Below are 18,532 nucleotides of genomic sequence, written 5' to 3'. Positions count from 1 at the left end.
GTAAACAGCTAAAATAACAAAACTTGTGTCACTGTCCAAATATTTCTGGCCCTGACTGTATGGTGGTAGTTTTTGGTGCACAGCAGGACTAAATGGAAGGCGCTCCATTTGGCTTTTGGAGTGCAAATTTTACTGGAACGATTTTTAATCATAATATCCCATCTAAAGAGTCCTTGAGGTACCAATAAAATAGAACACTCCCCTACGTGATCCCATTTTTATTCCACAAGTTTCTCAGATTTTTTTCTATGGGACTGTAAAAATGAAAAATAACATTTATTACAATATTATAGCATTTTTTAATTTTACAAGTGTTAATGAGAAAAACTATCCATTATTTTATTGCACAATTTCTCTTGAGTACTGCAATATTACATACTTGGTCATCAAGATCTTCTGTTTAGGAAGGGAAGGAACGCCAATGTATGTGGATGCACATTTTTCTGGAATTGTTTTCTGTACATGTCTTATACACAGAGCCCATAAGGTATTAATTCAGTGGAAACTACTCAGAAGTGACTTCATTATGGAAACTAAACCGAAATGACTGAGCAATAAGATAAGATGTTGCGGGGTGAAAATTGCAATTATTCCATATGCTGTGACAAGGACAGTTCATTAATTATGATGCTCTATTTCTCATTCGTAAAAAAAACCCTAGAATGTTGCAGAAGGTTCAAGGGTGTAAAAATAAAATAAACCAACAAGATGTGAGACCTTTTTGGAATTTCCACCTCTATAGTAAACATTGTGGCCTCACAGGTGTTTTCCATAAATAAGTACAAAATTGATTTTGCAAACTGAAAATTGCAATTTTTCCACAGATATACTATGTGAGTGCTGAATATGTTTTCACAGTTGGAGAAATGGGAAAGGACCGCTCTCTCATTAATACACAGTTTTTCCTTGTTTTCTAAATACCCAATGTGTAGCTCTGATCTTTTGGCTGCATATTTATCAAGACTCAGGAGTGAGGGCACATTTTGAGATCTAATTTCTGGATTTACAGAGCATTGGTCTACCATTGCTGAGGTTCTAAGGAGAATAAAGAAACTCAAAATGTCATCTCATTTTGGAAATTACACCCCCCCCTAGGTATATAACAAATGGTGTAATGAACATTTTGACCCCAAAAGTGTTTTGCAGAAATTAATTAGCAGCAGATTGTAAAAAGTGAAAATTACATTTTTTTTACACAGTTAAGGTTTATTTTTTTTTTTACACTATTGGCAATGTGGAATATGTGACATTAATTAGTTTATTCAGTGGGACAGTACAATTATTGTGGTACCAAATCTACCGTATTTTTCGGATTATACGATGCACTTTTCCTCCCAAAAATTTGGGAGGAAAATGAGGGGTGCATCTTATAATCTGAATGTAGGCAATTCTGTGGCTGTGAGTGCTGTGCTGCGAGTTCTGTGCTGGTGCTCGCTGCGGGGCTGTGAAGCAGGAGCATCCTGAAAATGTTGCCGCCTCTGCCCAGTGATCTCCCAGCAGTGGACTTAAGGAAAATGGCGCCCGAAGGTAGCACGTGCACTGATGAGATTTCGAGTTGTCATTAAGCCGATAACTCAATCTGTGCACGTGCCGACTCTGGGTGCCATTTCTTTGAAGCTCGCACCGCCGACAGTTTCTGGATGTTCCCTGCCTCACAGCGCCCATAGCAAGCTTCTGGGACACCCGCCACACTACCCCAAAACATCGCCCTACTCCACCACTGCCCCTGACTCCTGTGACACCACTCCATGACCAATGCTGCCCCCCCTTTCCACGAAAAGACCCCACCGGATTATAAAATGTACCCCTTTTTTCCCCTCTAAATTTGGGGTGCATTTTATAATCCAGTGCGTCTTATACAACAAAAATTACAGTATATACTTTTGCCCTTTACTATGTTAGCATAATAAAAACGCTATATAAAGAAATCATTTTTGTGTTGCCTTTTTCTAGAAGCTATAATGTTTTTACTTTCTTTTTACTGAAATCAGTGCAAGGGCGTTTATTGTGTGATTAGTAGTTTTCATTGGTATAATGCTGGGGTAAATACATATAATAATAATAATAATAATTTGATTTACATAGTGCCAACATATTTCACAGCACATTACAATTAACACATTATTTTGTAAACTTTTTACTACATCTTTTGTGAAGCAAGAAAACCAAAAAGCAGTTATTATGTCATTCTTGACATCTACTTTTTATGTATATGTGGTGTGATAAATAACATAATAAAGTTATAGTTTAGTTTTAACAAATACCATAATATTAATTATATGTTTTATATCTTTTGCCCAATAATGTCCATTTTAAAATATATATAATATATTTGTTGTGTCACTTTATTCTAAGATATAGAAAGGGCACTTACACTATCCCTCTAATCTGAACAGTCAATGGAAAAAAACCACACAGGTAGCTCATTGATGACAAGAACCTGGTAGTTAAACTCCCCCGTGGGGTCATCATCATAATTGACCAATCTTCTACGTAGGCCAGTGTCACACATGCAAGTGACTCGCACAAGAATTGAATTGCATCACCCGGCACGGCCTGAAACTCTCCAGACAGGAGCATGCAGCTGTATAGAAATACATGCAGCTGTACACTCCTGTCTAGAGAGCAGCAGGCCATGCTGTGTGATGCGACTTGATTCTTGCACAGATCACGCGTTAGTTACCTGCAAGTGTGACACCAGCCTTAGAGAAGATCTTTCACAATTTAGCAACATCCAAATATACCAACTCTTTACAAATAATTAATGACCCATCTAGATTGGGAAAATGTTAATTTTGATTGACTAAATAAGACAAAATTGGAAGGACCTTGGATTACCACCTAGCAGAGAGTAATAGAAGTAAAGGTATAGGAGTACAAAATAATCCCATTATCCCAGTCTTTTATGTATTACTGAACAAACCCATGTGCTGACCATTTGCTGCCTCAACAGATTCAGCTCTGTCAGCATTGTCAGTCTGAAGAAGACCCTTAAGGGTGCTTTAAACGCTGCGACATCGCTAACGATATATTGTCGGGGTCACGGTGTTTGTGACTCACATGCGGGGTCGTTAGCGACATCGCAGCGTGTGACAGCTAGGAGTGACCTTAAACGATCGCAAAAGAGTTAAAAATCGTTGGTCTGTAACACGTCGTTCATTTACCAAAAATCGTTGCCTGGTCAGTAGCGAGGTTGTTCGTCGTTCTTGCGGCACCACACATCGCTACGTGTGACACCAAAGGAACGACGAACATCTCCTTACCTGCTGTCCACCGGAAATGAGGAAGGAAAGAGATGGGCGGCATGTTCCGGCCGCTCATCTCCTCCCCTCCTCTTCTATTGGGCGGCCACTTAGTGACGCCGCTGTGACGCCGAACGCACCTCCCCCTTGAAGGAGGGATTGTTCGGTGTCTCCAGCGATGTCGCTCAACAGGTATGTGCATGTGACGCTGCCATAGCGATCTTGTTCGCTACAGCAGCGAACACCACATATCGCTCGAACGACGGGGACGGGTGCTATTACTCGCGACATCGCTAGCAATCACTAGCGATGTCGCAGCGTGTAAATCACCCTTTAGGCTTCACTCTCATTAGCATATGGCATCCAATATAAGAACATTGGATGCGATATGCAAGTGACACTTGGCTCACGCTCTGCTACAAGTGTGAGCCGAGTGTCATGTTCCTGCAATTCGATTCTCTACATGCGAGAGTCGAATCACCGGTGCTGAGAAGAGGAAGGGATAAATCTCTCTATCTTTTCCACTGCTGGTCTCTGCATATATCGCACTGCACTCAGATGTCATCAGTGCAATCCAATGTTTTATACACACCCATAGACTTGTATAGGTGTGAGTGAGCCGAGATAAACTGCCAAACGCAGCTTGCTGCAATTTTTTCTGATGCCGATCCAGCATTAGAAAAAAAATTGCTGATGAACCCTGCCTGATTGTCTAACATTGGTGCGGGAGCAATCCGATGTTTGATTGAACTCGTCTGTATTTAATGCCAATGGTAGCCAGGCCTCATATTGTGCTTTTTTACTTGGCGTATTTATACACAGATGTAAGCAGAACTTCAGGATTTTTACCATTGAAGATACATGGGGCCTCAGTGGATTCCAATATGTACCCTCAATATGCAAACTATTATATATCATCATTTGGGAAGCAATATGTCCAGACGATTTTTTTCAGGTCACATTCCATAATATGGCAAAGGATCATGGATGACATTTTTTGCATGGAAGGGTCCCACTTGTGCATTCCTTCTACCCTATTATGTATAAGATCCATAAATCCATCTGTAAACATTGGGGCATCCTCACAAAAGGCTACCCTACAGTAGATGAGCTCAACCTCCCTTGCTTCAGGCATCCTTCCAGTCTTAAGGACAAATTAGTACATGTGGATAAAGAGTCAAATTAAATCAAGCCCCTCTAACTATTTCTACTTACACAGCAAAATGGTAAATTTCCATGTTTCCATTACACATACTGCACTGATGCCCTTAAAGGAGGCAAAATTTATCACTCACAGACAAGTAAGTGTATCCCAATCAGTATTTTTTTTCACATGTGAATTTGTGGTATACACTATTAAGTATCCATGTGGTTTGCTTTATGTGGGGAAGACCACCCAGTAAATATAGAACTGAATCTCTAAACATAAATCATACATATAGTATGGTGTGAGACTACCTTTCTCTATCATTCCTACAAAGCTGGGCACTCGATTGCACAAGTGGTCAATTAAACAGATACCGTATTTTTCGCTTTATAAGACGCACTTTTGTTCCCCCAAATTTTGGGGGAAAGTAGGGGGTGCGTCTTATAATCCGAATATACGGGAGGGGGGGTGTATATATATATATATACAGAGTCCAGTGGAGGTGCGGGCAGCTCTGGAGCGGTGCTGGGGACTGCTTGGGGCTGGGAGCGGCAGCGTTTGATCTCCTGCTCCCGCTCATATAATATGCACAGCCGCTGTCCATCAGAAGCGTGGTGCTGAAACTGCATCATGCTGATGGGCTGGGGGAGCTGTGCATATTATCTGCCTGTGCTTACATTTGATCGCACAGGATCCCCCCTCCCCCTGTGTTAGATATGGCCTCCCGTGATGCCCATAGTAAAATAATAAACTCCTTACTCACCTCCTCCAGCGTCTGGCCGGTCTTCCTCCTGCTGGCTGTGATTAGGCATGCAGAGATATCTCTCTCTGCTGTCCCGATCACATGACCTCCACTAGAACTAGGAAGTAGGAAGTGCAGGAGACAGGAGGAGTTCAACCCCGAGGAGGGACACACGAGACAGGACTGTGCAGCAGAAGGTAAAGAGTTTATTATACTAAAAGCAGCAACATTTAGTTTATTATACTAAAAGCACATCATGTAACAGAGGGTGATGTGTGCCTGCCACAGTGGCCCTGTCTGCCTGCCACAGTGGCCCTGTCTGCCTGCCACAGTGGCCCTGTCTGCCTGCCACAGTGGGCCTGTCTGCTTGCCACAGTGGCCCTGTCTGCTTGCCACAGTGGCCCTGTCTGCCTGCCACAGTGGCCCTGTCTGCCTGCCACAGTGGCCCTGTCTGCCTGCTAGAGTGGTCCTGTCTGCCTGCCACAGTGGGCCTGTCTGCCTGCCACAGTGGCCCTGTCTGCCTGCCTCAATGGGCCTGTCTGCCTGCCACAGTGGCCCTGTCTGCCTGCCACATTGGGCCTGTCTGCTTGCCACAGTGGCCCTGTCTGCCTGCCACAGTGGCCCTGTCTGCCTGCCACAATGGGCCTGTCTGCCTGCCACAGTGGGCCTGTCTGCTTGCCACAGTGGCCCTGTCTGCCTGCCACAGTGGCCCTGTCTGCCTGCCACAGTGGCCCTGTCTGCCTGCCACAGTGGGCCTGTCTGCTTGCCACAGTGGCCCTGTCTGCCTGCCACAGTGGTCCTGTCTGCCTGCCACAGTGGCCCTGTCTGCCTGCCACAATGGGCCTGTCTGCCTGCCACAGTGGGCCTGTCTGCTTGCCACAGTGGCCCTGTCTGCCTGCCACAGTGGCCCTGTCTGCCTGCCACAGTGGCCCTGTCTGCCTGCCACAGTGGCCCTGTCTGCCTGCCACAGTGGCCCTGTCTGCTTGTCACAGTGGCCCTGTCTGCCTGCCACAGTGGCCCTGTCTGCCTGCCACAGTGGCCCTGTCTGCCTGCCACAGTGGGCCTGTCTGCCTGCCACAGTGGGCCTGTCTGCCTGCCACAGTGGGCCTGTCTGCTTGCCACAGTGGCCCTGTCTGCCTGCCACAGTGGCCCTGTCTGCCTGCCACAATGGGCCTGTCTGCCTGCCACAGTGGGCCTGTCTGCTTGCCACAGTGGCCCTGTCTGCCTGCCACAGTGGCCCTGTCTGCCTGCCACAGTGGCCCTGTCTGCCTGCCACAGTGGGCCTGTCTGCTTGCCACAGTGGGCCTGTCTGCCTGCCACAGTGGCCCTGTCTGCCTGCCACAGTGGGCCTGTCTGCCTGCCACAGTGGGCCTGTCTGCCTGCCACAGTGGGCCTGTCTGCCTGCCACAGTGGGCCTGTCTGCCTGCCACAGTGGGCCTGTCTGCCTGCCACAGTGGCCCTGTCTGCCTGCCATAGAGGATGTGTGCCAGCCATAGGGGAAATGTGGCATCACTGGGGGACGTGTTCAATATAAGGTGACAATATCCAGATTAAGGGGGCTAATTTTATGATGAGGGGGCTATGAGGGACATATACCCTATATTATTTATAAGACGGACCCCATTTATTAAAAAATTCTCTATTCCTTCACCAAATTTGGGGGTGCGTCTTATAATCAGGTGCGTCTTATAAAGCGAAAAATACGTTAATTATAATTATACCAAGACCATCGGGAAGAACATGCCAAAGAAATAAAATGCAGGAAGGTCTTCTGAATACATCACCTACAAACCTAGAAGACTATGATATTTCTAGTTTTCTATAAATTCCTATATTAACCTGTTCCCTTCATTATTTCATGGAATTAATAGATTTTAATATGCGCTGCCAGATTGCTTACCACATTGCAGATTTATCACTCTGTTGTCATTTAGAAGGGTTACATACTTTCAAGGTTTTGTGCAATGTACTGAAAAACTGTTTGTTATGGCTAGTATACCAGGAAAGACAAGTCATCATGACATACTCCTGAGTAGGGAGGGGCTGGTGGGACTTCCAATGGGAATTTTGCATGTGTGAAGAGGTGCCAGGAATGCAACAACACAATTAAGGCGAACCAGTGGTGACTCACAAGTATTTATTATACAGCAACAGAGAGCTTCAGAAGGGATGAAAAATGAATAAGGGATACAAGAGTTCAAGACAAGGCATATCAATATGTTAAAAAAGAGGGCCCAATTATAACCCCTTTGGTACTCCAATGTTAACTGTGACCCAGTCCAAATATGTTCCACTAAAATCCTCCAGAAGATTTCCCGGAAAAATGCTTGAGTCCCTTTTTGACTTCCATAATACTCGGGCGCTCAAGTTGCGCCCATCCGAGCATGCAACTGCTCTTAATGAGTACCGAGCACCCAAGCATGGTATCACCTGCTCATCACTAATTATAACTTGTTTTTTTCCAGAAAACCCCTTAAAGCTGTGCTGGATTTCTGAAATAAAACCATTGCCATTGAATTCGCATTGGCATTGAATGGGTTCGCTGAACCAGCACGGACTAAAAAGAAATTGGGTTCAGCAGCCGAACTTGACCCCCGAACACCAAACCCCATACAAGTCAATGGGGACCCGAGTTTGACCTAAAGTGAACTGAGTGACATCACCTGCTCACAGCCAGGTCCGTCTCGGCTGTCAGTGATTCCCGGAGCCAACAGAAAGTGGACATGTTTTCCCTCTCGGCAGCCTCTGGATGTAGCAGAGATGAGGATCGTTGTGGGACTTTGCATGGATTATATGTGGTCTGCAAAGGTGTTTTTGGGGTTAATAAAGGGGTGAAAGCAGGTAGGTGTATTTTATTTCAAATAAAGAATTTGTTCGGTCTTTGTGTTTTGTTTTTCACTTACAGAATTAGTAATGGGGTTGTCTCATAGAAGCCCCGTATTACTAATTCAGGGCTTGAAGGCAGCTGTCCTTTTTTGACAAATCACAGCTTCTATTAACCCCTTATATTATCCCAATTGCCACTGCACCAGGGCAATTGAGATGAGCCAGGTAAAACGCCAGGATTCGGACATCTAATGTGATGTACCAATTCTGGGCATCTACAGGCTGGTATTTTTAGGCTGGGAGGGTTAATATCCATGGCTCCTCCCATCCTGATAATACCAGCCTCAACCTTTGTGTTTTACCATGGCTGGTTATAAAAAAATGAGGGGATCCCCTCTATTTTAACATCCAGCCACGGTAAAGCTCACAGATGGGGGCTCCAGTTTGTAGCTGTTGTTTTAACCGTGCTAGCTATCAAAATAGAGCAGGAGCACGTCATTTTTTTTACAGTAATTTCCCTGGCCAAATACATCCATGTCAATACTTGACATGACTATGGTGGTGTCGGAAATGCCCTCCCCGGATGTTTGTTGATTAGCTGCTCTGCAACCTTTCAAAAAGCTTTATTAGAATGAAAAACCCAACTAGGAACCAGACATATAGGTAAAAGTCTGTGATCGGGTTTGAAACGCGGACACCTGGTGTTCGGTATCGGTACGAACCCCAAACTTTACAGTTCGGGGACGCTTATCCCTAGCGCGGAGTTCTTTTTATACCATTTTTGAATACACATGACTTTTATTACGTCATAGAACAGAACAATTTATTGAACAAAACTGCACTATATAATTAATTATTTTAATGAATTTGTTTTTACCTTCTTCCTCAGCAGAAACATGGCCATGCTGAGGACCATGCTCGGTTTCTTCTGTGGAAGCTTTCAGTTCATATTTGTTCACAAACTGAAGACGTGTCTGTAAAGCCTAAAAGTACAGTTTATAGGTTTTTAGTAACTGATGAAAGGATAGACAAAAATAACATAATTACCACTAATACATTTCACTAGTCCAATGTTTGCAGACCTGTTGATATACTGAGTTACCTTGACAGCACGACCTGGTTCTGCCAACTCCCAGGCTTGTTTCATGGCTCTTATCTCATCTATACGCTCAGTGTCTTTCTTCACCTCTAGTGCATCAGCTTCACTAGTTTCACTGACAAATCGCAGAATCCAGGAAGGTTTGTTGAGGTCAACTTGAGGCTGGGTCTGGAACAAAATTAATGTAACAGTTCTTATTTATTTTACTCTTTTATTTAGCTACATTTCCACAGCACTTTTCATCATAAATGATAGGCTATCTGAAATGGGTTACCTGGAGTGGGCTATAAGAAAGGCAATAAAAATGTGGAAGATAAAAAATAGAACAGATATGCTAATCACTAAAAAACAACCAATACATCACATCATAATACAGTTTTATCTACAACTTCTTAGTATGCAATATAAAGACACCCCTGGAGCACTAAGCGAAGGGGGATGTGAATTGGGAAAGGTGGACCCATAACTTCTGTAGTTTTGTTGTATAGCCATGTAGACTTAAAGCAAGAGTGATTCTGCTTTAAGTGGAAGGAGCACAGTATGTCTGTGCCCGGTGTTTTACCGGACCGGCGGGGATATAACTCTCAGTCTTATCTTTCTCTGTGTCTCACTAGAAGAACTGGAGGAAACATTTCCTGCCCTCCTGCCCTGGTATAATCACTATTCTACAGTTCTTTATTTAACCATTTCTTATATAGTGATGAATGTCTTATTTTATTATTAGCCTTTGTGTACCTTGTACCAATTCTATCATGACCTTAAAGAGTTAATGTAAGCATTAACCATCTAAGCCCAAGGGAAGGGCAATCCGTCAGCTATGGTTCCCTAGAGGGAGGTTTCCTCCACATGGGGTTTTTCCTCTCCTCAGCGCAGTCGGATGACTCCTTATGAGTTGGAGGTTTGCTTACTTTAGTTCACTTATCCATGTAAACTTTTTTTTTTTTTTTACATTTTTTTTACTTATTTTACTAGTCCCCCTAGCATTGCTCTGATCAGGAGAAATGCTGTTCTCCTGTGACTGTTAGCGCTTTGCCAGCATCCACAGGGGCTGTCGCTGATGGCAGGGAGTTCCTTGATCCCTGCCCAAATGAGATCAAAGATGCACCTGCGCCCGTTAGCCACATGACTGCTTATCAGATCACCAGACATGTGCAGGGATGAAGGCGGGCTCACTGCGTGAGCCTGTGGTAACGGCAGGGAGGCAACCTAGGACATGTAGACTATATACATCCTAGGTTGTGACAGCATTAATGCTTTTGTAGGGCCATCTACATAAAGTTTACCTAATGGAAAAAATTGTTTGAATTATAAAAAATAAAATGGCTAAAAAAGCATTATATGTGGCTTTGAATTTATAACCTGACATGGTTTTGCGGGGTAGGAGTCAGGTGGAAGTTGCAGATAAGTTGAGATAGACTAATTTTAACTAAAAGAGGATGTAAAACCTCATGGTGGGCAACAGGCTCGGCTTTGGTGGCCAGCCTGCAGGATATTGTAATGGTCACGTCAATCAGGGGCAGGCACCACGATTAACCACAAGAGTGAGGATAATAGGGTCATTGGTGCCCTGAAAGTTTAGTGGCTCTTCTCAAATGGCTGCCAGTGCGTGCCGTCCCCTGTATGGCTGTCTGGCCTGGTGCTGTATGTCAGACAGCTGAGGATATCACAGGACTGGGGAATCCCAATGTACTAGCACTTCACCTGACTCCTGCTGTGATTGTTTTAATCCTGTGATTTCAATAATGCTGTAGATATTTTTGACATCCAAAATTGTGTTTTGTCTTTTTATTCCAGTGTCTATGTTTACTGTAGATATGGTTGTTTTAAGGTGGAGTGGTGGTCCATCCCATATCTAAAGTCATGATATCAGGAAGGTTTTTTATAATTGTCTACCCATTTGAAACAGGACAAAATTCTTAATAATTTCATACAAGTTTTTTTCAATTCTAGTAATGATATTAAAAAATTATGGCTATACATGCATAATATATGTAAATTGTGTAAACATTTGTGTCACATAAATTTATATCTTTAGTAACAAATATGTCATATCAAATGCAATCATTTATTAATTATAATAGCACATGCACAGTTTTGTTCTATTTCACGTAAAAAAAATATATGGGGTATAAGTTTTATACTTTAAAAACTGGAATACAAAGGCGTATCTTAGACAGTCAGAAATATGAGTATAAGGGTATATCTCTACACATCTCTCCCAAAATTTATATAAGAGATATTAGCAGTTTTAGAGCTATAGTCATTGAATAGGTTAAACCACCCATTAAGGAGAATGATCGTAGAAGACATCTTTTAGGCCCCCTTCACACGTACGTGCCTCTGGTACGTGTTTGGCAGTTTTCTCACGTACCGGAGACACGTACACACGTAGACCAAGGTATTCTAATGGATTTGGATACACATAAGTATTTTCGCACGGAACGTGTGTCCGTTCTGTACTTACGTGTACCCGTGTGTTCCATACGCCGACATGTCAATTTTTTCTCCGGCATCACGCGTGTCACACGGAACGCAAACGTGTCACACGTAACACACACGAACTACACGGATATGTTCCGTGTGACACGCACCAGAGAAAACATGTGTCAGCGAGAAAAAAACCAACACATTACTCACCTTCTCCAGCCCTCCTGTCTCTGCCGCTGCTGTCACTTGCTGCCACTCATTATGCTCATTGAATATTCACTTCACTGCGGCCGGAAGCAGCAGCAGCGGGGAGTCGGCAGGACCGGAGACCGAAGTTCAGCACCATGGACAGCGACGCCAGGGACAGGTGAGTAGAAAGTTCCCGTTCTTTGTGTGTTATCACGGATAACACACGGAGAACACACGTGGGCCATAAACATGGCTCACGGAGGGCAAAACGCACCTCTGACACGTCCGTGAAAAACATACGTGCTTTTTCACGGACTTGTGAAGGGGGCCTTAAGCTGTGAGGCTTTTGGGATCTTCACTTTAAAAGTGTAATGGTATGTATGTAATAATAATAATAATAATAATAACAATATCATTATTAGAGATATTAAATACCTTATTGTATAGCAAATATTTTTTGGTATGTGTGTTCTAGCAGTAGATTTCTTTCTATCTAACTCACATACTAATTGGATCATTGATTGTGATGTCAGGATAGAAATGGATCTGGGATGTCTTAATGGGAACCAGTCACATGAAAAGACCCTATTATCCTGCAGATATGGGATTAATCTACAGGTTGATAGTGTTTGAAACCTGCCCAGCACTTGCACATTAAACACCACTGCTGGGAGGAAATGAACTTTAATCCTCCCAGCAGCATTGGAATTTCAGTCACTGGGGAGGTGCTGGTGTCGCGCCCTGGGGAAGCCGAGCTGCTCGGATCCAGACGGTCCGTGGCTCGAGGGGTTCTGGATCCAGGGGCACCGTCGACCAGTTTTAAATGGAAAGAAAAGAAAAAGAAAATGCTAAAAAGTCCGACTACGCCACTCGCGGTTTGCGGCCAGGGATGGTAGGGCCACCGCTGCGGGTTCCCGCTGGGGATGATGGATGGGGGCAGCGTGGATGGTGGAGCCCTCCGCAGGCAGGGCTTTTTCCCAGGGGTAGGTGAAGGATTAACGTGGAGGCGCAGCACAATAATTCAGTCCAGACAGGGAGTGAAGTTTGATTGTCTTTACTTGCTGGATTAGCGCCCTGGGGATGTGCTTGATCCCAGGTGCGCCCGTGTCCTTTAAAGCTGTGCCAGCCAACCTGGTGCCACTCCACCAACGATGCACTCTGGTGTATTTGTCAGTCCTCCCTGTCGTGGAGCACTTGCAGGTATTTCTGGTTTCTGGGTCCTGCCACAGGCAGCTAGGACTATTTAAGGGAATTTCTCCCGCTCCTCTCTTTGCTGCTGTTGCCTCGGACGTTAGTGGTGGCAGATGAGTCCTCAAAACCCACCCGCCTGGCAAAGTTAACAGATGGCTTGAAATCCTAGTCTGTTCTGGGATCTGCACCCCTTGCGCGCAAAGTACTGTGAGCCCTGGATGTCCACCCCACAGGATCTCTCTGTCCTTGGAGCTTGCTCTCTTTCGCTCTCCAGCTACTTTTCTCCTCTGAGTGGCTCATCTTTCTACTCAGGTCTTTGCGGATTCTTTGCTACTTTCAATGTGTCTCAAGAGTCTGTTGTCTGTCTTGACACCCTTCCTTTTACCACCACTCACTTCTCTCCTCCACTCCTTCCTCTTTCACTTCCTTTCTCCGACTGACTAACTAACTCCTCCCACTGTCTACCCACACTTCCCAGGTCACTCTCTCCTCCCCAAGGTCTGGTCCCTCCCTTCCCAGTTGGCTGCCTGTTAGCTCACAGTGCCCAGCCCTTTCACCTGGCTCTAAGAGAGGTCTCCCACCCTGGTTGTGAGTGTAAAAGTCCTGATGTGCTAGTGTGTGTGTGATGACTGGCACAGTCATGTAGGACCTGAGCTGTTACCTTGTTGTTACCTTGTTTTTGTGACACCTGGTTACCGCAGGGCCGTCACATTCCCCCTTGGTTAAATCCAGCAAGTCCATGGGCTGTAATTCAAACAGGTCATACTGTAGTTTTTGCGGGAGGCATATTTCTTTGAACGTTGCAACCTGGTTTCACCTTCCTTACCACCCGCCACCCAGAGTCTCTGGCACCACTGCTTAGTGGTTTCCCACCCAAAGTTCCTGGTGTCCTTTTTGTTCCTGGATGAACAACAAGGTGATAAAGTCCTGGGAGAGCGTCACCGGTTCCTGTGGTGACGGGGTCCTGGCCTTCTCCTTCACGGACCAGTCCTGTGCCTACCACCCTACTGGGAACAGTCCTGTACAGCAGGCTGCAGCTTTAACCAGATTTAGCACACAATAGTGCAACTATTTACATTGAAAGTTTGTCACTTCCAGTCCTGTGACTTAGGTCCATGATTAACTTTTTCAAAGCAAAACTTTTGCAAAATATCAAAACGTTCAAGACATTAAACATTTTCCTGAAAACTTTAACTCAGTCAACTGAGGTAACTGGAACAGGTTGGCAGTCACTGAATAACTGGGCACAGTTACCTTATTGTGGGGTTGCTGAAGGCAGTGCGGGGCTGGGTGCTTCTTCAACAACCCTAGCTGGCTGCGGCTCTATATCTAGAGCGTACCAGCCCCGCTCCCCATGGTTTCTGGTATAGGACACCACGTCGCCCACTTTCAGGTCCCGTCCAAAATGACCGCTGGGCAGGTGGGCCCTCACGTCCTGACGGGACATGAACACGCCCACACTGAGGCCCGGTTCAGAAATAAATCCCCAACCTTTCTTTTGGTGAAACTGGTCCACTACTCCCATGTAGCGGGCCCCACGGGCACCACAAGTGGCCATCCGGAGGGTCTGCTTTTCCTGCAGGTCATGAGCCTTAGTTTGGGCTCTCCGGGTCTCCAATTCCTCCCGCTCCTGGGACAGCTTTCAGGCCATGGCCTGGCACACCTCCTCCACTTTCTGTGACAGGGCAGCACCCAAGCCCAGAGCCTGCGGCGAGGACCGAGTAGGGATCCCGGATGGGGCCGGGTGGCTCACCTCCGGGAGTTCCGTTGCCGGAGCCCTGGCAACGGCAGCTGGTACGGCCTCCAAAGCGGGGTCAGCGATGTTTTTCTCCTCCATGATGGTAGGCAAGGTCGTCACAGGCAGGGCACTCAGGCATCGCTACTGCATCCTTGGCTGGTGACAGCAGCAGTGCGGCCTGGTCCTTTACGGACAGTTGCAGAGGCGTTGTGGCTTGGTCTGGCTGTTGGGACTGGGGTTGCAGCCTAGACCACAGTTGAGGCAGCCATCAGGTCACTGCTGGTGGTCGGTTCAAACTGGTGCTCTCCGGTGGTGCGGCACTCTCGCTCCACCTTCACCCCAAGCAGCATCAGCAAGGGGGTCTGGGTGGCCACCACCTGGACTGGCACTGGTCGCAAAGCCCGGCTTTCATGGGACCGCATCGCCACAGCTAAGTCCCGCAGCTCCGCACGCCACTCCATCAGTAACCGGAGTGACTGAGCCCGGATGCAGAACTGGGTTAGCTCCTGGTCCAGCCAGGCAGCAGTGCCTGGCTGCAGGTCGCCGGACTCCTGCTCCCCTGGGGCAGACATCCTTCCCCTCCGGCATCCAGAAACTTGTTTTTGCAGAGTTCCAGTGTCTCTGCCTTGGGTTATCCTCTTACATCCTGGAGACACCCAAGGGGCGGGGAATTCAGGTTTCGCACCATTTTACTGATGGCGCAGCAGTTTTCCAGTCCAGAAAATGGTGACTAGTTCAACTTTTGCGGTTAAGTCCAAAAAGACGCGCTGTCACCCATTTTGGCGGGTCTAGTCTGAATCCTGCTGACTATACCAGTTTTTAAAAGCTATGGCGCCCTTGGGCAGCTGAGCTGCTCAGATCTGGACGGTCCATGGCTCGAGGGGTTCCAGATCCGGGGGCACTGTCGACCAGTTTTAAATGAAAAGAAAAATAAAATAAAAAGTCCGACTACGCCACTCGTGTTTTGCAGCCAGGGATGGTAGGGCCGCCGCTGCAGGTTCCCGCTGGGGATGATGGATGGGGGCAGGGTGGATAGTGGAACCCTCCGTGAGCAGGGCTTTTCCCCAGGGGTAGGTGAATGGTTAGCGTGGAGGCGCAGCGCAATAAGTCAGTCCAGAAAGGGAGTGAAGTTTGATTGTCTTTACTTACTGGATTTGCACCCTGGGGACATGCTGGATCCCAGGTGCGCCCGTGTCCTTTAAAGCTGTGCCAGCCAACCTGGTGTCACTCCACCACCGATGTACTCTAGTGTATTTGTCAGTCCTCCCTGGCGTGGAGCACTTGGAGGTCTTTCTGGTGTCTGGGTCCTGCCACAGGCAGCTAGGGCTATTTAAGAGAATTTCTCCCGGTCCCCTCTTTGCTGTTGATGCCTCGGTCGTTAAGAGTCTGTTGTCTGTCCTGACACCTTTCCTTTTACTACCGCTCACTTCTCTCCTCCACCCCTTCCTCTTTCACTTCTTTTTTCCAACTGACTAACTCCTCCTACTGTCCACCCACACTTCCCAGGTCACTCTCTCCTCCCCCAGGTCTGGTCCCTCCCTTCCCAGTTGGCTGCCTGTTAGCTCACAGTACCCAGTCCTGTCACCTGGCTCTAAGGGGGATCTCCCACCCTGGTTGTGAGTGTAAATGTCTTGGTGCGCTAGTGTGTGTGATGACTGGCACAGTCATATAGGACCCAAGTTGTTACCTTGTTGTGACCTTGTTTTTGTGACACCTGGTTACCGCAGGGGCATCACACTGGCATGACTAGGGAGAGGGGAAGTTATCTGCCCCCCCCCCGCACTGACTGACAACCGCTCAACATTAGAATCAGCTGTCAGTTATTGTGGGGGGCTCAGTGACAACCACTGCTCTGGATTCGCAGAGTGGTGACTTAACCCATGCCAGCTCCACCTCCATGACTGAACCCGCGTCAGGTCCGCCCCAGTGACTTGAACCCAAGTACTGCTGTGAGATTAAAAGTTAATTTCCTCCCAGGTTCAATGGCAGGCACCGGGCAGGTTTCAAATGCTATTAACCTGCCAATTAACCTTATATCTGCAGGTTAATAGCTTTTTTTCACATGACGGGTTCCCTTTAAATTTTCATTATATGAAATATATATTATTTGCATTTGGTTTCCAGACAGCTATGAATACAGAAATATAATTTCTGAAACAGGACAGATGTTGGCACATTTGGGTCCATTATAGTTTTATATGCATTGAACAAATATATTGGATTTTATAATGAAGGCAGAGTGCAGGTTTCTTTCTCCTATTGGACTCATTGATTCATTCACTGGTATCATATGAGAAGTTTATAACAATGGAGATCGCCGAGTTATGACTAGAGATGAGTGAACCCAATGTTTGGTTTTCGGGTCGAACACCGACTTTAAAATCAACAAAAAACAGAGTTTGTGTTTGGAGTTCGAATGCTTTACATATGCTGCCCACTCGCGTGAGCATCACTTTGCTCTGGTACGCTTGGTGCTCAGCCCAGTGCGAGCCGCTTGCAGTGTTTGACAGGCTCGCATTGGGAGTAACAACAGCGTGATCAGAGGTAGTGTGCAACCCAAAAAAATGGAAAAACCCTGCCCACACGCTCTCGAAAGTGATCGGTTTATAGCTGACTGCATGTGGGCGGAGACTTGAACTACCAATCAGTAACTTCCATTGAGGTTCAGGCCAAACCCGAGCCTGTGGAGGTACGGTTTGGGCGCACACGCCGAACTGAATTTCCTCGGGATTGTTCAGCTCTCCACTAATCAGTGAATTCAAAGCTGTCTTATCACTTGTCTGTCTGTGTCTATGTCTCTGTCTATTTCTATCTCTGTCTGTGTTTGTATCAGTCCATCTGTCTCTATCTCTGTGTCTGTCTTTATGTCTGTCTGTCTCTCTGTTGCCACGTCTGTCTCTTTCCCCGTCTGGCTCTTTCCCTATCTGGCTCTTTCTTCGTCTGGCTCTTTCCACGTCTGGCTCTTTCCCCGTCTGGCTCTTTCCCCGTCTGGCTCTTTCCCCGTCTGGCTCTTTCCCCGTCTGACTCTTTCCCCGTCTGCCTCTTTCCACTTATGCCTCTTTCCCCATCTGTCTTTGTCTGTCTCTCTGTCTGTCTCTTTCCCCTTCTGGCTCTTTCCAGGTCTGTCCCTTTCCCCGTCTGGCTCTTTCCCCGTCTGTCTCTTTCCCGGTCTGTCTTTTTCCTGGTCTGGCTCTTTCCAGGTCTGTCCCTTTCCCCATCTGGCTCTTTCCCCGTCTGTCTCTTTCCCGGTCTGTCTCTTTTCTGGTCTGTCTCTTTCCTGGTCTTTCTCTTTCCCGGTCTGCCTCTTTCCCCATCTGTCTTTGTCTGTCTCTCTGTCTGTCTCTTTCCCCTTTTGTCTCTTTCCAGGTCTGTCCCTTTCCAAGTCTGTCCCTTCCCAGGTCTGTCTCTTTCACCGTCTATCTTTTTCGCCGACTGGCTCTTTCGCCATCTGGCTCTATCCCCATCTGTCTGTCTCTTTCCAGGTTTGTCTCTTTCCCCGTCTGTCTCTTTCCCGGTTTGTCTCTTTCCCGGTCTGTCTCTTTCCTCACCTGTCTCCTTCAAGGTCTGTCTCTATCCCCATCTGTCTCCATTCCTGTCTGTCTCTGTCCAAGTCTGTCTCTTTCCCCGTCTGTTTTTGTCTGTCTCTTTGTCTGTCTCTTTCCAAGTCTGTTTCTTTCCAGATCTGTCTCTTTCCCCGTCTGTCTCTTTCCCCGTCTGTCTCTTTCCCCGTCTGTCTCCCAGTCTCTTTCCCTGTCTCTTTCCCTTTCTGTCTTTGTCCATCTCTTTGTCTGTCTTTTCCTGTCTGTCTTTTTCACTGTCTGCCTGTTTCTGTCTGTCTCTTTCCTTGTCTGTCTCTATTTCTCTGTCTCTTTTCCCGTCTGTCTCTATCAAGGTCTGTCTCTTTCCCCATCTATCTTTGTCTGTCTCCTCT

The 18,532-nt window shown here is 46.4% G+C and overlaps 1 protein-coding gene across 1 annotated transcript in view; it reads right to left on the bottom strand.

Annotated features, from left to right (window-relative positions):
- The window catches only part of ADGB (androglobin), a 499,062-nt gene that overhangs the window by 45,537 nt on the left and 434,993 nt on the right, over window positions 1–18,532 (bottom strand). Inside the window, exons 31-32 of the mRNA XM_075339549.1 lie at window positions 9,060–9,224; window positions 8,835–8,940 (exon numbers count right to left, since the gene is read on the bottom strand). Of these exons, the coding sequence (XP_075195664.1) occupies window positions 8,835–8,940; window positions 9,060–9,224 (271 nt within the window). The remainder of the gene's footprint in view (window positions 1–8,834; window positions 8,941–9,059; window positions 9,225–18,532) is intronic.

Source organism: Anomaloglossus baeobatrachus, chromosome 3, assembly GCF_048569485.1.
Source record: "Anomaloglossus baeobatrachus isolate aAnoBae1 chromosome 3, aAnoBae1.hap1, whole genome shotgun sequence".
NCBI classification, from domain to species: Eukaryota; Metazoa; Chordata; class Amphibia; order Anura; family Aromobatidae; genus Anomaloglossus; species Anomaloglossus baeobatrachus.
This window is presented reverse-complemented; position numbering and strand designations above follow the sequence as displayed.